Source organism: Salvelinus alpinus, chromosome 6 (assembly GCF_045679555.1).
Source record: "Salvelinus alpinus chromosome 6, SLU_Salpinus.1, whole genome shotgun sequence".
Classification (NCBI taxonomy): Eukaryota; Metazoa; Chordata; class Actinopteri; order Salmoniformes; family Salmonidae; genus Salvelinus; species Salvelinus alpinus.
Genome location: NC_092091.1, coordinates 47,179,126 through 47,198,231, shown reverse-complemented (window position 1 = coordinate 47,198,231; position 19,106 = coordinate 47,179,126). Strand labels below are relative to the sequence as shown.

General features: G+C 42.9%; 1 protein-coding gene across 5 annotated transcripts in view; it reads right to left on the bottom strand.

Moving 5' to 3' along the window:
• The window catches only part of LOC139578761 (DENN domain-containing protein 1B-like), a 162,110-nt gene extending 143,740 nt beyond the window's left edge, over positions 1-18,370 (bottom strand). For all 5 annotated transcript variants that reach the window (XM_071406748.1, XM_071406749.1, XM_071406751.1 and 2 more), the window contains exons 1-2: positions 17,940-18,370; positions 17,263-17,327 (exon numbers count right to left, since the gene is read on the bottom strand). In XM_071406748.1, coding sequence (XP_071262849.1) covers positions 17,263-17,327; positions 17,940-17,956 — 82 coding nt within the window. In that variant the 5' untranslated portion in view covers positions 17,957-18,370. The remainder of the gene's footprint in view (positions 1-17,262; positions 17,328-17,939) is intronic.
• Between the last annotated feature and the right edge of the window lie 736 nt (positions 18,371-19,106).

The following is a 19,106-nucleotide window of genomic DNA, read 5'->3' as shown; positions in this document are numbered from 1 at the left end:
TCTGCCTCATTCACACATTTAAAAACTCAGTACCTGTGAAAAACTCAATTACCCCTTCAAAGACATAACGATTCCCTGGAAAACCTGCTTTGAGGTTGCCCCTAACAACAGATCTAGGGTAAAATGCAGGTAAGTCTCCTTAAAATGGTAAGGTTAGGGCTGGCGAGTTTGAGAGGTTAGGGGCAGGTTAAGGCAGGGGTTTTCACACTTTTTTTGCCCAGAGACCCCAGCCCAGGCAAATCGGTGACACAGGGACCCTCATCATATAAAGCAAGTATTGTCTCGTCTTGTCTGATCAGGTGAATGATAATGGAAAGTAATGGAAACGTAATCAACATTTTTCAATTAACAGATTTGATAGACAGTTTCGATATTTTGACATCCCAACAGTTCATTGGAATAGGAAGAGTAAACTCCAACAAGTGTAAACTTTTTTTACCCCTTTTTCGTGGTACCCAATTGGTAGATACAGCGATGAGACAAGACTGTAACTCTTGTACGGACTCGGAAGAGGTGAACGTCGAGAGCTGTGCGTCCTCCGAAACACAACCCAGCCAAACCGCAATGCTTCTTAACACAATGCCCTCTTAACCCGGAAGCCAGCCGCACCAATGTGTCGGAGGAAACACCATACACCTGGCGACCGTGTCAGCGTGCATTGCGCCCGACCCAACACAGGAGTCACTAGTGCGCCATGGGACAAGACCATCACTGTCGGCCAAACCCTCCCCTAAACCGGACGACGCTGGGCCAATTGTGCGGCTACCCATGGGTCTACCGGTCGTGGCCGGCTGCGAAAGAGCCTGGACTCTAATTTGTTCTTAACTGACTTGCCTAGTTAAATAAAGGTTAAATAAATAAATGTGTTATTTCATAGTTTTGATGTCTACAATGTAGAAATTGAGCTCAGGTGCATCCTGTTTCCATTCATCCTCCTTGAGATGTTTCTACAAGTTGATTGGAGTCCACCTGTGGTAAATTCAATTGATTGGACATGATTTCGAAAGGCACACACCTGTCTGTATAAGCTCCCACAGTTGACAGTGCATGTCAGAGCAAAAATCAAGCCATGAGGTCGAAGGAATTGTCCGTAGAGCTTCGAGACAGGATTGTGTCGAGGAACAGATCTGGGGAAGAGTACCATTTCTGCAGCATTGGTCCCCAAGGTCCCCAAGAACACAGTGGCATCCATCATTCTTAGATGGAAGTATTTTGGAACCACCAAGACTCTTTCTAGAGCTGGCCGCCCAGCCTAACTGAGCAATCAGGGGAGAAGGGCCTTGGTCAGGGAGGTGACCAAGAACCCGATGGTCACTCTGTCAGAGCTCCAGTTCCTCTGTGGAGATTGGAGAACCTTCCAGAAGGACAACCATCTCGGCAGCACTCCACCAATCAGGCCTTTATGGTAGAGTGGCCAGATGGAAGCAACTACTCATTAAAAAGGCACATGACAGCCCGCTTGGAGTTTGCCAAAAGGCACCTAAAGGACTCTCAGACCATGAGAAACAAGATTCTCTGGTCTAATGAATCCAAGATTGAACTCTTTGGCCTGAATGCCAAGTGTCACGTCTTGAGGAAACCTGGCACCATCCGTATGGTGAAGCATGGTGGTGGCAGCATCATGCTGTGGGGATGTTTTTCAGCGGCAGGGACTGGGAGACTGGTCAGGATGAAGGGAAAGATTAACAGACCAAAGTACAAAGAGATCCTTTATGAAAACCTGCTCAGGACCTCAGAAAGGGGTGAGGTTCACCTTCCAACAGGACAACAACCCTAAGTACACCGCCAAGACAACGCAGGATTGGCTTCTCTGAATGTCCTTGAGTGGCCCAACCGAGCCCGAAATTGAACCCGAACTAACATCTCTGGAGAGACCTGAAAATAGCGGTGCAGCGACGCTCCCCATCCCACCTGACAGAGCTTGAAGGGATTTGCTGAGAAGAACCGGAGAAACTCCCCATCTACACGTGTACAAGCTTGTAGCGCAATACCCAAGACTCGAGGCTGTAATCACTGCCAAAGGTGCTTCAACAAAGTACTGAGTAAAGGGTCTGAATACTTATGTAAATATCTAAAAACCTGTTTTTGCTGTGTCATTATGGAGTATTGCGTGTAGATTAATGAGGGGGGGAAAACTATTTAATCAATTTTAGAATAAGGATGTAAAGTAACAATGTTGAGAAAGTCAAGGGGTCTGAATACTTTCCAAATGCACTGTATACAAAAAAATTGCGGACCGCCTGCAGTACCTCGGCCGCGGATCCCAATATCAAAAAGGATGGATCTCCCTCCATGACATGTAGAGTAGTGTACTGTACATATGGCGCCCAGAGGCTGCCGAGCTGCCGATGATGACAGAGTAAAGCTTTGCCTTTGGCGTCTACACGCTGGTGCCGTCATATTGTAGCAAGGATCTGAGGATCACATGAGGAGCCTGTCAGACAGCTATCAATCTCCAGCAGAACGACACCACCACTGCTGCTGCTTGAAGGGTTCAATGTAGGCAACACGATACTGTTGGAAAGATGGACAATCCTAAAGGGTTTCTGTTTCTCATACCGTTATTAAAGTAGCTAGGTGGACACTATTTGGTTCTGTTGATTTTTCAGTTCAAATAAAAATGTTCACAGCTCCAGATGTTTGTGTGGGGTACTTTCTGGACCACCTCAGAAAAAGACCCATGGGAAACACTCAACCTGAATGTATTTTTTAGCTCGAAGACACAGCATTGGGGGTGTTTTAAAGTTGCCTTTGTATCTGCTTTCACTGAGACTAGTCAGGCTACACTCAGCACACATTAACATATTTGTCATTTAGCAGTGCATTCATCTTAGGATAGCTTGGTGAGACAACTACATCAATGCAGTTTGTAGTTATCCTGCCTCAGCATCAACAACAAATGAACAACAATGATTCACGTAAACAAACTAGGAGTAAGCAATGACTTGGCCTACCACTACACAAGGGCATTAGGTAGAGAGAGGCAAGGTTGAATGTGTATTCACTAGCATATTTCACAACGCCATTGCTCTAATCTGTTAGCCCTGTCATGTTGCCGTCATCATAGCCGAGTCCTCTCTACTAGCCAGTAACGGAGACACTACAACTACAGATCGGCTTTCTTTCCTCACCTTGAAAACTAGACAGGAACTAGCCTAGATGAATGTCCTGAGGTATTATGACAATGAAGCTCGACGGAAGAGAATGGTGGGGTGGATCTGAGCATGCACTAGTGTACTTAAACAATGACAACACTGAATATGCAAATTCCCTCTGACACTCAGAGAAACAGAACACCCATGGAACAATCATGTGAGAGAATGATGTGTGACAACAAATGAGCCAAATGTTGCGCAATGACAAAATGGCACAACTCATCCCTCACAATGACAGCCATTGGCTGTGACCTACATTCCGTTGTGAAAAATGGGCTGCTTCCCAAATAAGGGGCCAATGCTCCCCGTCTAAACGCCAGCATATTCCCAGTAAGCGTATGTACCCAGATCGTGTAAATGGGGGTGTTGCTGGCTGGCTGAGGAACAGTTACAGCCCCCAGAGGACATACGGAGTGGTTAAGGAGATGCAAGACAGACACACACTCCAGACTATAGGTTACACGTTTATTTTGGCACGGCATGGCACTTGATTTTTCTAACCTTCATAAATGACCCACAGTATCAGACACCAATAATGGAAATGAACAAGAGGATGAAGATTATTTTGTAGTTTCCTTCTGCAGGGTGATCAATTAGGCTATTCCATGTTCCTCTGGGTAAAGATGCTAAAGTTTCATTATGAGAAGTAGTGGAGCCATAGGTCTTGGCCTAACTCCTGACTCAACACAAAATCCTGTCAGTCAACTCAAACATCTGTGTAACAAGTAGAGTTGCAAAGGGTTGGAAACTTTCCGGGGAATTTCCGGAATTTTAAATGGGAAGTTAAGTCCTGGAATTTGGGAAATGTTGCTTAAATTCATCTAAAAAAGTTAGCTTATAACAGTGAACCTTTTTTGGTGGGATACACATATGGCAATTCTAGGTCTTGTGGCTTATTTTGGTTAAATTTTGTCCAATTCAATGGAATTGCAACCCTCTGCATGCAAAGTGCATTCTTACATCACATGTACAGCTGATTTTCAAGATCTTGCATACTAATGAGATGCTATTGAGCCCACACTACTACAATGTCTGAGCCAAGGACTATATGCTGCTTTATGGTAAGTTTTGATTACAATACTGGGTGGGGTTAATATATTTTATATGCAACAAAAGGCAAAGTCTTCTCATGCTTTGTTGATTTCAAAAAAAGCTTTTGACTCAATTTGGCATGAGTGCCTGCTATACAAATTGAAGTGGTGTTGGGGGAAAAAACATACATTATAAAATCCATGTACGCAAACAACAAGTGCGTGGTTAAAATTGGCAAAAAACACAAATTTCTTTCTACAGAACCAGGGGGTGAGACAGGGATGCAGATTAAGCCATACCCTCTTCAACATATAGATCAACGAATTGGCAAGGGCACTAGAACAGTCTGCAGCACCCGGCCTTACCCTACTAGAATCTGAAGTCAAATGTCTTCTGTTTGCTGATGATCTGGTACTTCTGTCCCCACCCAAGGAGGGACTACAGCAGCACCTAGATCTTCTGCACAGATTCTGTCAGATCTGGGCCCTGACAGTAAATCTCAGTAAGACAAAAATAATGGTGTTCCAAAAAAGATCCAGTTGCCAGGAACACAAATACGAATTCCATCTGGACACTGTTGCCCTAGAGCACACAAAAAACTATACATACCTCGGCCTAAACATCAGCGCTACAGGTAACTTCCACAAAGCTGTGAACGATCAGAGAGACGAGGCAAGAAGGATCTTCTATTTCATCAAAAGGAACATCAAATTCGACATACCGGCATAGGATCTGGCTAAAAATACTTGAATCAGTTATAGAACCCATTGTCGTTTATGAGGTCTGGGGTCCGCTCATCAAACAAGAATTCACAAAATGGGACAAACACCAAATTGAGACTGTGTACAACGTAAAACACCAAATAATGCATGCAGAGCAGAATTTATTGAACCTTTATTTAACTAGGAAAGTCAGTTAAGAACACATTCTTAATTACAATGACGGCCTACCGGGGAACAGTGGGTTAACTGCCTTGTTCAGGGGCAGAACGACAGATTTTTACCTTGTCAGCTCGGGGATTCGTTCCAGCAACCTTCCGGTTACTGGCCCAACGCTCTAACCACTAGGCTATCTGCCACCCCAATTAGGCTGATATCCGCTAATTATCCGCTAATTAAGAGACGTTAAATTCTACAACCACCTAAAAGGAAGCAATTCCCAAACCTTCCATAACAAAGCTATTACCTACAGAGAGATGAACCTGGAGGAGAGCCCCCTAACTAAGCTGGTCCTGGGGCTCTGTTCACAGACAGAGCCCCAGACCCCACAGAGCCCCAGGACAGCAACACAATTAGACCCAAATCATGAGAAAACAAAAAGATAATTACTTGATACATTGGAAAGAATTAACAAAAAAAACTGAGCAAACTAAAATGCTACTTGGCCCTAAACAGAGAGTACAGTGGCAGAATACCTGACCACTGTGACTGACCCAAAATTAAGAAAAGCTTTGATTACGTACAAACTCAGTGAGCATAGCCTTGCTATTGAGAAAGGCCGCCGAAGGTAAACCTGGCTCTCAAGAGAAGACACACTATGTGCACACTGCCCACAAAATGAGGTGGAAACTGAGCTGCACTTCCTAACCTCCTGCCAAATGTATGACCATATTAGACACATATTTCCCTCAGATTACACAAATCCACAAAGAATTTGAAAACAAATCCAATTTTGATAAACTCCCATATCTATTGAGTGAAATACCACAGTGTGCAATCACAGCAGCAAGATTTGTGACCTGTTGCCACAAGAGCAAGAAGAACAAACACCATTGTAAACACAACCTATATTTATGTTTATTTATTTTCAGTTTTGTACTTTAACTATTTGCACATCGTTACAACACTGTATATAGACATAATATGACATTTGAAATGTCTTCATTCTTTTGGTACTTTTGTGAGTGTAATGTTTACTGTTAAATTATTATTGCTTATTTAACTTCTGTTTATTATCTATTTCACTTGCTTTGGCAATGTAAACATATGTTTTCCATGCCAATAAAGCCCTTAAATTGAAAATGTATTGAGAGCGAGAGAGACTATTGCGGAGAACCAGAGTTGTAGTTTCTCTTCAGTTGTCAGACAGACTGCTCCAACATTGGCAAGACAGACAGACAGCTACAGGGTTGCCAAGCAACCAGAGGCCAATCCTCCGCTGCCCAGTAACATCCACCCTGCTGTCTGTCTCTCTACAGTCCAACAGAGCAGGGCCCAGAGACCAGCAGGACTCTAGAGCAAGACTACTGAGTCTCAATGTATGAGTGACAGATGAGAGGGAGCTACAAATTAGCCAAACAAACAAAAGAGCAAGGCAGACTGAGATGCAGATAACTTCATAAGTGAGTGTCAAACTCTGAGCAGTTATGATGAGACTTCCAAATTTCAACTTAAGAAAAAAAAAAAAACAAGCCAGACATTTTTCCATCTACATGGAAGCCAATTTAACTAACAGAAAGGAGAGTGAGAGATAGAACAAGAGAGAGAGAGAAAGAGAAAAAGGGGTGTGAGACCCGTGGGTTGTCCAGGAGTGTTGGTGCCTGTGTGTGGAGTATGGCCTCTCTTATGACCAATCAACACCCTCCTCATTACCGTGGCATCTGCAGCTCCTCCAATGGCCTTCCGCCTGGGTGTGAGCCCGCCGCGACCGCACCACGAGGCCCACAACCAATCAAAACGCTGAACAAGCGCGCGGGAGGTCAACGTGCAAAAGTGACATTTTTGCAGAATGTCAACATTCAACCTTTTCTAAAAGTGCTACCATGCGGGTGTTTGCAGTGCGAAGACGCAGGAAGGGAGGGGGGAGGGAGGAAAAGAGAAAATGCATATGGAGAGAATATGTGGAGAGAATAATGCTTGAGGGTGTGATACGGTAGCAGGGAGGCAGAGAGCAACGCAGCCGGCTAACTAGCTGGCAGGAGGTGACATTCTGAGACCTTGGGTTGCAGTGAGAGAATGTTCTCTGGCACAAGAACAATAGTTCTGATTCATAATTGGTGCATGCATGGAGCGAGTGAAGTTAGGAGGGCATCTGAATCAAAGGCCATTCTGTTATTATGGCTGTCTGGTTCCTCAACTCAAGTCTATGGAGATGCAACTCTTATCCGGATAGAGAGAATGCATCGATATCAATACAGCCATCAAGCAAATCATCTCAAGTAACTCAGTTCAATGTGAACTCCTACAGTATTACCAGTTAAGAGCCATCTGAGGCCCTTGAGACAGGCCATGAATTTGTCCACAATTCAGTGGAACAAGACACATTACTCGATGGAACACGACCACTGTTCCAGTTCCATCGCCGCACACAGAAACCAACGGTCTATAAATCAAATACTGATAAACAAAAATCTAAGACTGATAAAGCCACTGACTGGTGTTGTGTTTTTTTTTTTACAACAGCAAATCGTTCAGCTAATTGCAGCATGAGTGCAGTTGTAAAATGGATATGGTGATCTATTAACTTTATAGCTTTGTTACCGGGAGCAATCTGGCTGGAGCGAGCGGCTAGGACAGGTAGCATCTGTTCCCACCTACTGCCATTGTTTGGCACCGCACCGCTAGCATCATCTGCTAGCTTTGGCAGGGCCCTGGAAACACATCAATATGGCTCTATGTAGCGGAGTGCCGACAGGGGCCCGCACTAGCTAGCATGCCAGTCACTCTCAGGGAGCCGACATGATCTAGCTCAGCTCACTGCCTGCCTGCCTAGGCATCCACTACTCTGAGCCAAGAGAACTGAGCAGGGCAGAGAGGGCTGCTCTCTATAGGCCTGCTGGGGAAAGCAAAGGACTCACAGTCATAGAGAGTTTGACTAGGTTGGCCAACGTTACAGTTAGACCCTGTTGCTTCCTCTGAGCATTCAATTCTTCTGCCCATAATGAACATAGGAATTGTAGGCTAATTCTAATTCTGTTGCAGAGTGAAGTTGCTCACCTTTTAATTTACCTGAATATTGAGCCCTGATGATAACTCTACAGAATCACAAACCACATTTCTGCCTCCACAGTTGCAATAATTCTTAAGAATGGGGTACTGAATGCTAGTAAATATAGCCTAGTCTAATGACTCTAGGCTAGCCCATGAACAAATCAACAAGATGTCACTCTCCTAAAGGTTTTGATGACTCCTGGTCAGACATTTTTCAGCGTCATGCTCATTGTTCAACACAATCTTTATGAGACAAATCATTTCCAGAGGATTTCGTATTCATTTTTATGCATTGTAAGAATGAAACCACTCAACACTGTGGCATAGCTCCCCTAAATTATATAACATTACGTATTATCCCAAATGTATAACCCTAAATTACATAACACCAAAAATTTGCATTGAAAAAAGTACTGCATCCATGTATCAGAGTTAGAAGCCGACTTAAATCCAAGGCTTTAAGTCAGAGTCCAGCACAAAGTAATGTGCAACAATATTTCCTATGGGTGAGTGGTCATCCAGCCCAGCGACCAATGCAGTCAATCAGAATAACCCTGTACTGCAGAGTGCTGATCTCAGGCCTCTTATGAAACCCTGTGTGCTGCGCTCTACTACAGGGAGGTGGATGAGCTGCCCTCATTCAGTGATGTAAAGTTAGATTGCCTTTAGACCTATACTATTATTACTAGTGTGTGCATGGGACTGGGACTGGTATATGTACATACATGTATGCTATATAGAATACCCATACAGAGCAGTTCTCAAACATGGTTAATGTTAAGAGCAACATGCACTGTGTGTTTAATGATAGTTAATTATAGTTTAGTCAGCAATTCCCACACACAAGTGACACATACTGTACGCAAAAACGCACAAGACCATATGCACATATTCTTCTCTTCTGGCCAAAATCTTTAGCTCAATCAATGTGAAAGCTGCATCAGAAAAAACCCACTCTGTGTCCTGAAGTTGCCCGTCTCCCACTGGCCTAATGCCACTACTATAAATGGAAGGTGTTAACGGCTGTGTTGACACATACAACAGAGGACAGACAGAGCGGTAGGAGGGTGTGAATATATATAGGCTGTTTTAAAGTTTTATTAGTCGTATGTACAGGATAAAAATTGTCCAACTAAATACTTACTTGCAGGTTCCTTCTCGACAATGCAATAACAGTAAGGAATAATAAAAGATAAGAATACGAACATGGCTCAGTAGAATAAACATTTTAGCATAAGTATAATACAGGAACGCACAATTGATAGTCCAATATTTACACATGTTTTGGGCAAGAGGGGATTGGGGGACAAGTGTTTAAATTGTGCAGTATTTAAGAGTCTGGTAGCAGCAGTTGTGATGTGTGTGTGGCATGAGTGAGTGAGTGAGTGAGTGAGTGAGTGAGTGAGTGAGTGAGTGAGTGAGTGAGTGAGTGAGTGAGTGAGTGAGTGAGTGAGTGAGTGAGTGAGTGAGTGAGTGAGTGAGTGAGTGAGTGAGTGAGTGAGTGAGTGAGTGAGTGAGTGAGTATCTGTGTGGGTGTGTGAGTATCTGTGTGCTAAGGTGCGGAGACCCAGTCTTGGCTGTGTGCTTATGGTCGTTGTCCTGTTGGAAGGTGAACCTTCGCCCCCAGTCTGAGGTCCTGAGCACTCTGGAGCAGGTTTTCATCAAGGATCTCTCTGGATTTTGCTCCGTTCATCTTTCACTTGATCCTGACCAGTCTCCCAGTCCCTACTGCTGAAAAACTTCCCCACAGTATGAGGCTGCCACCACAATGCTTCACCGTAGGGATGGTGCCAGGTTTCCTCCAGACTTAACGCTTGGCATTCAGGCCGATGAGTTCAATCTTGGTTTCATCAGACCAGAGAATCTTGTTTCTCATGGTCAGAGTTCTTTAGGTGCCTTTTGGAAAATACAAGCTGGCTGTCGTGTGCCTTTTACTGAAGAGTGGCTTCCATCTGGCCACTCTACCATAAAGGCCTGATTGGTGGAGTGGTGCAAAGATGGTTGTCCTTCTGGAGTTCCCACAGAGGAACTCTAGACCTCTGTCAGAGTGACCATCGGGTTCTTGGTCACCTCCCCGACCAATGCCCTTCTCCCCCGATTGCTCAGTTTGGCCGGGCGGCCAGCTCTAGGAAGAGTCTTGGTGGTTCCAAACTTCTTCCATTTAAGAATGATGGAGGCCACTGTGATCTTGGGGACCTTCAATACTGCAGAATGTTGTTGGTACTATTCCCCAGATCTGTGCCTCAACACAATCCTGTATCAAAGCTCTACAGACAATTCCTTCGACCTCATGGCTTGTTTTTTGCTCTGACATGCACTGTCAACTATGGGACCTTATATAGACAGCTGTGTGCCTTTCCAAATAATGTCCAAACAACTGAATTTACCACTGGTGGACTCCAATCAACTTGTAGAAACATCAAGGATGATCAATGGAAACAGGTAGCACCTGAGCTCAATTTCGAGTGTGACAGAATACTTATGTAAATAAGGTATCTTTTTTATATTTTATACATTTACTAAAATTGTGATTAAATGAAAACGTCATACCGTAAAACTTAATAGCCTGGGCGTTTATTTGCTTAAAATCACAGAACACAACAGGAGCTAAAAAGAGACAGGCTTCTATTTCCTTAATTTTGTACTGATATGCAGCCAGGACAATTCAATTGTAAAGTACCTCAATAACAAACAATATTGTTGCTTTGATCACATCAGAAGATCTCCTCGCAATCTCCAAAATAAAACAGCCACAGGACAACTTTGTTTGGACCTCGTAAAGGACCATTCTCCGAAACGGAAGACATATAGCTAGCTAACAACCTCTTTTTCCACATGAAAAAAAAAAACTGTGGACAGAGACTGGCTAGCTACGTTAGCTAGCTCGGATTTTCTACAAGGAATCTGCCTCCCGGAAAAAAAGCTTCTCCCAAGTGGGTGTGATACCTACTCCCTTTGCCTGTCTCCCCCTGTCTGGTACAGGTACCCCCGCCACACTCCGCTCTCTCTCTAAGATTTCACTTGCCTCCAGAACACAGGCACTGTTGGGGCGAGTGACTCTGAACTTAAAATGATTAGCCCCAAGTCGTTATATTTTTTATTGTGCTTTATGCTATTTGCCTCATGACTCCTGCGTGCTTTGTTGACTATGAACTTGCTTGTTTACCCAACTGTGGGACAGACTGTTTGTTCCCACACTCGGTAATCTGACTCTCTATTGGTTACACGGATTCTTGGCCTCCCATCTAATTCTAACCACCTCTGCCGGCTTTGTATTCATGTTACCTGATGCAATTGCTGTACAATATGATATTTTTTCCATCTAATGCACATTCAAATGTCATAAATCAACAACGCAGAGCTCTCCCTGTCCTCTGCCGTGTCCTGATTGTATTACTGCTGATGATGTCTGGAAATGTGCATGTACACCCTGGCCCATCTACTGTCGCTATCCCCAATTCTGACTTGTACTCTGATATCTGCTTCACTGATTTCTGCTCTCGTAAAAGCATGGGTTTTCTGCATGTTAACACTAGAAGCATATTACCTAAAATAGATCAATTGAAAGTGTGGGTTCACAGCTCAAATCCAGATGTGTTGGTCATTACTGAGACGTGGTTAAGAAAGAGTCTTTTGAACACTGATGTTAACCTTTCTGGTTATAACCTTTTTCAGAAAGACAGATCTTCCAAAGGTGATGGAGTTGCAATCTTTACCAACGAACACCTTCAGTGCTCAGTTGTCTCCACCAAGTATGTACCCAAACAATTTGATTTGCTGGTTTTAAGCATTAAACTTTGAAATAGCTCTTTGTTGACTGTTGCTGGGTGTTATCATCCACCATCAGCACCAGCAGGTACCCTACCTGCCCTAAGCTTTCTCCTGGCACCTTATACTTGTCCTGCTAGGTGACCTAAATTGGCACATGCTTAATCCACCTGACCAAGTCCTAAAGCAACTCCCTAAATATGATGTAAACCTCGCCGCCACTGGACTCTGGAGCAGGGGAAACTTGTTCTCTGGAGTGATGAATCACGCTTCACCATCTGGCAGTCCAGTGGACTAATCTGGGTTTGGCAGATGCCAGGAGAACGCTACCTGCCCGAATGCATAGCGCCAACTGTAAAGTTAGGTGGAGGAGGAATAATGTTCTGGGGCTGCTTTTCATGGTCTGGTTAAGGCCCCTTAGTTCCAGTGAAGGGAAATCTTAACGCTACAGCATACAATGACATTCTAGGCAATTCTGTGCTTCCAACTTTGTGGCAACATTTTAGGGAAGGCCCTTTCCTGTTTCAGCATGACAATGCCTCCGTGCACAAAGCAAGGTCCATACAGAAATGGTTTGTCGAGATCGGTGTGGAAGAACTTGACTGGCCTGCACAGAGCCCTCACCTCAACCCCATCGAACACCTTTGGGATGAATTGGAATGCCGACTGCGAGACAGGCCTAATCGCCCAACATCAGTGCCCGAACTCAGTAATGCTCGTGGCTGAATGGAAGCAAGTCCCCGTAGCAATGTTCCAACATCAAGTGGAAAGCCTTCCCAGAAGAGTGGCGGCTGTTATAGCAGCAATGGGGGGGACCAACTCCATATTAATCCCCATGATTTTGGAATGAGATATTCGACGAGCAGGTGTCCACTTTTGGCCATGTACTGGATCTGACTTCAAAAGATTACTACATAACAACTGTTCTCCTCTCCTCTCTCAGCTACCAGGGAACAGGGAACTCCTCATTGTAACAGCCATGTAGGCTAATAATAGGCAGCGGCACTAGGCAGCACAGTGTGACTAAGTGGTCTATTCTGCTGACCAAGGTTACCATACTGTCCCATCAGCAAAAGGAGAAAAAAAACATACAGACCTAGGCCTACCTATAGCCTTCCTACGGTCATTCTAACAGGGTTATTCTACAGGCATGTGGCGAAGACGCACTACTAAGCCCCATTTATGAATCCGATGCCATTAAACGTAAGCTACATTCGATTTTATAAAGGACTTTATTAAATTGGACTTCTGATAAACAGAATTCAAATAATGAATGAAGCCCTTATTAAAGTAAATGTAGCCCACATTTAATGACATCGGATTGACAAATGGGGTTACACTAGGTGTAATCTCTTGTAGACAGATGCACGTAACATAACTGGTAACATAGCAGCTGTCAACAGACTGTGGCATGCGACGACTAATTTTTTAAATAAGGTTTTATTTGGACATATCACGAGTTTGCAGGTTTTAGCATCTTTCGAATTGGGGGGGACATTTGACCCATAGACTTGCAAAGAGAGGGGGTGGCCCTCCTCGTTCAGCTTCTGTTTTCTAGTATCTTTTCTGACATGTCTACCCTAGAAAGTAATAAAGCATCTGAGCAATTACACAAGATTTTACTTCATGGGTATCTGAGATTCCCGCCATTTCCGACCGCTTTATTTCTGCATTTTGAATGTTTGTTCATGTTTCCCCAAATTAAACTTAATTTCTGTTAAATCTACACTCCATATAATCTTACAATAATCGCTAGAGTTACAACATTTAATTCCCGTTACTTGCAACATTGTAGAAATGTCTGTTATATTTAGGTACGATACATCGTAGTTATTTTTTTTTCTTACTTTTTACACCATTTTTCTACCTAATTTCGTGGTATCCAATTGGTAGTTACAGTCTTGCCTCATCGCCGCAACTCCCGTACGGACTCGAGAGAGGCGAAGGTCGAGAGCCATTGGACGAGAGCCGTGCGTCCTCCGAAACACAACCCAACCAAGCCGGACTGCTTCTTGACACAATGCCCACTTAACCCAATGTGTCGGAGGACACACCGTACACCTGGCGACCGTGTCAGCGTGCATTGTGCCTTAGACCACTGCGCCACTCGGCACTCGGGAGGCCCACGATACATTATACATACATTATTGCATTTTATTGAACATTTCCTCTCCTCAGATGTTTAAAGTCCACATGAACATTTGAAATACGAAGTTGCCGTTTTATTTAGAATAAATGGTGTTTGTTTGCTGGAGCTCCTCATCTGTGTCAAATGGACGATAAGCCTACCTTTTAAAATTACAAGTGCACGCTAATTGTGAATTAAAGTTCCTTTATGGATGGGTTATGATTATGATTGTCTGCTTTAGACTATTATTATACAATGTAATTACAAATTGAATACCAGTTTGGTTATTTAAATGTCATTTTGACAGTGGTATATCCCAGGGAAGGGCTACAAGAATATACCCGTTTCAGCTTTCTTTGGCAGTTCGATCTTGGCAATTGTGAGCCGAGGCTGACAAGGCCCCAAACTAAGTCTTTATTGAATAGACAGGTTTGCCTGCTCCAATGCATTTTCTTTTCATTGAACAGTTATATAGCCTGTTGAAAAGTATGTAAATATAAATTGGGATTATTTGGAAAATATTGCCAAAAGCTCTGGACCACTATCATCTGTTGTACAAACACAACCTCTGCATGTCCTGCAACTTTTCCGCACTTAATTAAAAAAATTGGAGGCCCCTTACACTTCAGTGTTGTGACGCAAAAATTCTAGCAAAATGCATCGAATTAAAACGATATTGTTGGATATTATTCATCCTAAATCAGACAGGTTTTTTTATGGATGATACTTTGGAGATAATAAGACTGGAAACAATAGAACACTATGAAAAATCTGGGAAACCAGGCATGGTATTCATAGCTAACTTTGAAAAGTCTTTAGATAAAGTATGACTGGAATTTATTCATAAATGCTTGGAATATTTACATTTTGGAGAATCTCATATACAATGGGTTAAGGTTATGTATAGTAACTAACCCTAGGTGTAAAATAGTAAATAATGGCTACTTCTCAGAAAGTATCAAACTGTCAAGAGGAGTAAAACAAGGTTGTCCACTATCGGCATATGTATTTATTATGGCCATCAAAATGATAGCTCTTAAAATCAGATCGAACAATAATATCAAGGGGCTAGAAATTTTATTTGGAATGGCAAGCCAGACAAAATGAAACGGGCCTATTTAAAAAAACATCACCACTAAAACCTTCTGTGATATCGTTAACTAGTTGGAAGTGAAACTTCTTCCATTATGAACAATAGTAACATGAAGAGGCTGAAATATGAGAACTACTTATTCATTTAGGCTATTAGCTGTGAAAACATGGCCGATTTTGATTAAATTATTGGAAATCAAAACTATATCAAATGAATTGTCTTTAGCCATGTGAAGACAGTGGGTAGATAGATGCAAGGTGCTTTTGGCAGCGTACCTAACACATGTTCAGTGTACCTAAGGCATGCTATGGCTGGGCTGTGGTGAGAGTAATAGAGGAAGTTTCAAACAGCTAGGCCAAAGCCTGTCCATTATGACTCAGAAAGAACACTATCTAATACCACACACAAAACACACACACACACAAAAACAAGACAAACTTGTCATGAGGAACCGAGTCTAAAGCACACAGTGGAGCTCAGCATCACCATAGCAACTTAATACCTCAATACAGGCCTATAGTAAGTACACATTTCATGCTCCCACACAATCCATCAATCTGAATTGAACAAGACAATCTATTTCATTCATAAGCAGCAGCGTAGAAGAAACGTATCATTCCACACATCCCCATAGACTAGAACCCAGGCCAATTTTAAAGGAAAAGGGAAATCAATAAAAATTGGAAGTTTGGTCAAATCCCTGTTTTGATATCTGAAACCCATTATTTTAAAACAACAACCTGTCAAAATCACAAGATTCCATTTGCAACAAATATATCTCTCTGGATCTCCTGTGAGCCTAACAACCTCTCCTAATGCCTGGCCATTCATCCACATCATAACCCACTTCCTGTACCCTACAACTCTCCTGTCCAATGAGGAGGTAGTATTCGGCTGTAGCAGCACACTTATCCAATGAGGTATAAGCATTTGGTTGTTCCATGGGAGCTGAGGGGAGTGTAATGTAGATGTGAGCTCCTGAGAGTCTGGCTCCGGATACGAGTCTGACCCTGGATAATTGAGAGAGAAGCCAGTTATTTCAGTACAGGCCCAAGGTTTATGAGTTTGGTTTTAAATCTAATATCTTCGTTAGGTCCAAGGATAAGTTTCCCTCTTTATTCTGGTCAGCTCAGCAGCTGCACCACTGAACCATCCACAGAACACCTCTTTAATGTCAGAACTGAGGGGGGAAACGAGAGAGCTGGTATAATGTGTACAACAACTGTTTTTACCTGATATTCGACTTAAGGGTGGACATTGGATATCAATGTGAAATATAGGTTGTTTTGTTTCCCATAGGCTACTCAGAAAAGTTAGAACCGTTCTTTGTTGACCGGAATCATTCCCTGGTTATTCTAAGCACTTTGTGTTATCTATTCGACTGGTGGAATGTTTGACAATCACAAATATAAAGAACAGCTGATGCTGGCTGCTCATGGCCTGGACTGGACCCAAAACAGTCTATGTTGGGAGTCGCTGCTGGAACCTGGGTTGTTGTGGTTAACATTTTTTAGAATGATCTATTTGGTGAGTCACAAGAAAATGAAAAAGGGTAGATCTGGACCATAATGCAAAAACTTTCAGAAAACAACTACTCCCTTAACTTTCCCTCATCCCCTGTGAGAGAAGGTGAAATAAGACTCCAAACACTGGAATCTATGCTCCCAACTAAGTGTGAGTTTCTTAGTCAACATTCCAACCTTTAACCTATCCTTAGATCTTCACCAGGTGTCAGTCTGTTAACTGTTGTAAGCCTGTTATATTGGCGAAACAGTCTGGTAGTCTTGGGCCACGCCTAATAACTCCACAGACTTACCTAATCACCACCTCCACTGTAGCCTAGGGCTTACTGTACCAACGTGGACTCTGATTCATGCCATGTCTGGTGAGAATGCGACTCTCACTAATGTCTGTTATCTGCAGTCTAAGAGTTTCCTAGTATTCAACCTAAATGGGCACGCTATCACAGCTTTTATAAAGGCAAACGTTTCTGTTTCTAAAGTGTCTTGATAGTATTGTCTGGCAGTGTGTATGATACTAACTAGGCAGAGGGAAAAAAAGATGATATTCAGATCTGTCCATTTCTCTCTCTCCATCCAGGGCAAATCAATAAGGATTTGTGGTGTAACACAAGCATGCTCATGTTATCTTACCAACCTTCATTTTCAGATGTTGGGCATGCAATCTGTAGTACCAAATCAAACGTCCTTTCGGGAATCTCGCTGTAATAAAAACGAGATTATGACTTTAGCTAGGGGCAAAATAAACGTATGTGTACAAACATAATTTACGGTATGCAACAATTGCTAACTTGCTACATCAACAATATATGCAACATAGCAGTTCATATAAAGGAATCCTCTGTCGAGTTCGCTCTGTGAGCTGGCCAGACATCAAAGCAATTGGATTCTCGCGTGATTCATTTGATGGTCGAGAAATAACTTGATGATAGCTAGCGGTAGCTGACATTCGTGGTGAAATGCCTTGTACCTAAAAGTCTGTATTGATACCAGATGATATTGTTTACTTTTGGACCGTTAAATACTAGAATATCGGTGAGCTTTGTCCTAGGCTAACAGGCTACTTAATTTAGCAACTTGATGAAGATGTATGGCTAGCCGTTAGCAGGCTTGCTAATTGGTCAGCTAGCGCGAGACAGCATTAGACTGACCCAAATGCTAGCCCATGCCAGACAGACGGCTAAACAATTCCATTATTAACTATAGATATCTCAAATTACGCCACGCGTTGTTCTACAATTCACACACGTTTAATAACAATCCATAAAACAGTGTTATGTATAATCTATATAAGTAAATAAACTCTCCTCTTACTTTATCCTGCTGTCCATGGTTTACAACATCGCGACAGATCGCGCCACCGGCTTTACTGTTCGAGACCAAGCTTGCGTTCTGAAGCAGCGTGAGGTCCGTAACTTGTTCAACCTTTCTATCTGATCCCTGCCGATAGTACAGGCACACTTCAAAGATGCATGGTATCTAGTAGCGATGTGTCTTCCTTGTTCCTGATCTGTGCAGCTGGACGTTTCAGTACCACAGTATTGCTCATCGCTAGATGGGATGCAGTTTATGTCAAATAAACGTCAAAAGTAGATTTATTTTAACCTAACCTTGACCTAATTATCCTAACCTGTGACATTGATTATCGTAACCTGTGTGACTTCTCCTAACCTACGAAAAGTGCATTCTTGTCAATTCTGACACAAACTGTATCCAGTCTAGGCAAAATCCACGGTATTGCCACAACAAATAACACCAGGAAGTGGCTGTCAAAAATATAGTGACGTCACCTCGTTTGATAAACCCTTTGGAGTGTCTCCCCAAAACCTCAGAACAGGAGTGGTTTCATCATGTCTCCCTCCTTGATTAAATCTGATCTCCTTATTATGTTGTTTCATAGTAAATGTTTAGTAATTGAGTTTTATGTTTTTGTTTTGTTGTTATTACACAAGTGGAATAGGGACTGCTTCTTCACAAGTAAGAGCAGTGATGTGTAATATGTGTAATGCTATGGCATGGAGGTAGCATCCTAGGTTGTTCTTGTGTGTTATTCACCTTCACTCGACTGCCTGGATCTGATGTCATTAACAACAAACATGACCAGAGCCTTTTGATTGTTATAAAATTCTTCTCTTGATGCAGAGGATTTTCCTGTGTGCATATTTTGGGCATTTATGCATGCATTCCACATTTGCTGCGGTAAATAGGCAATAATTCACACACAACTCTTAGTAGCCCAGCCTAAGATGCTTACTCATTATATGAAGTATTGGGAGGGAGCCCCTGTGTAAGCCCATATTTGTCCCTTGGTAAATTGAAACCAGTGTGTGTGTGTGTGTATGTGTCTCCTAGCCCTCTTGAGAGTAGACCTGGCTGGGAGCCAGTTTCCTGCAGGCAGACTGAAGGTAATTAAGTGGCAGCAGACTGGGACATGCTGTTGCAGGTTTCTCCTATGATATGATAATGGAAGGATCCTGCTGG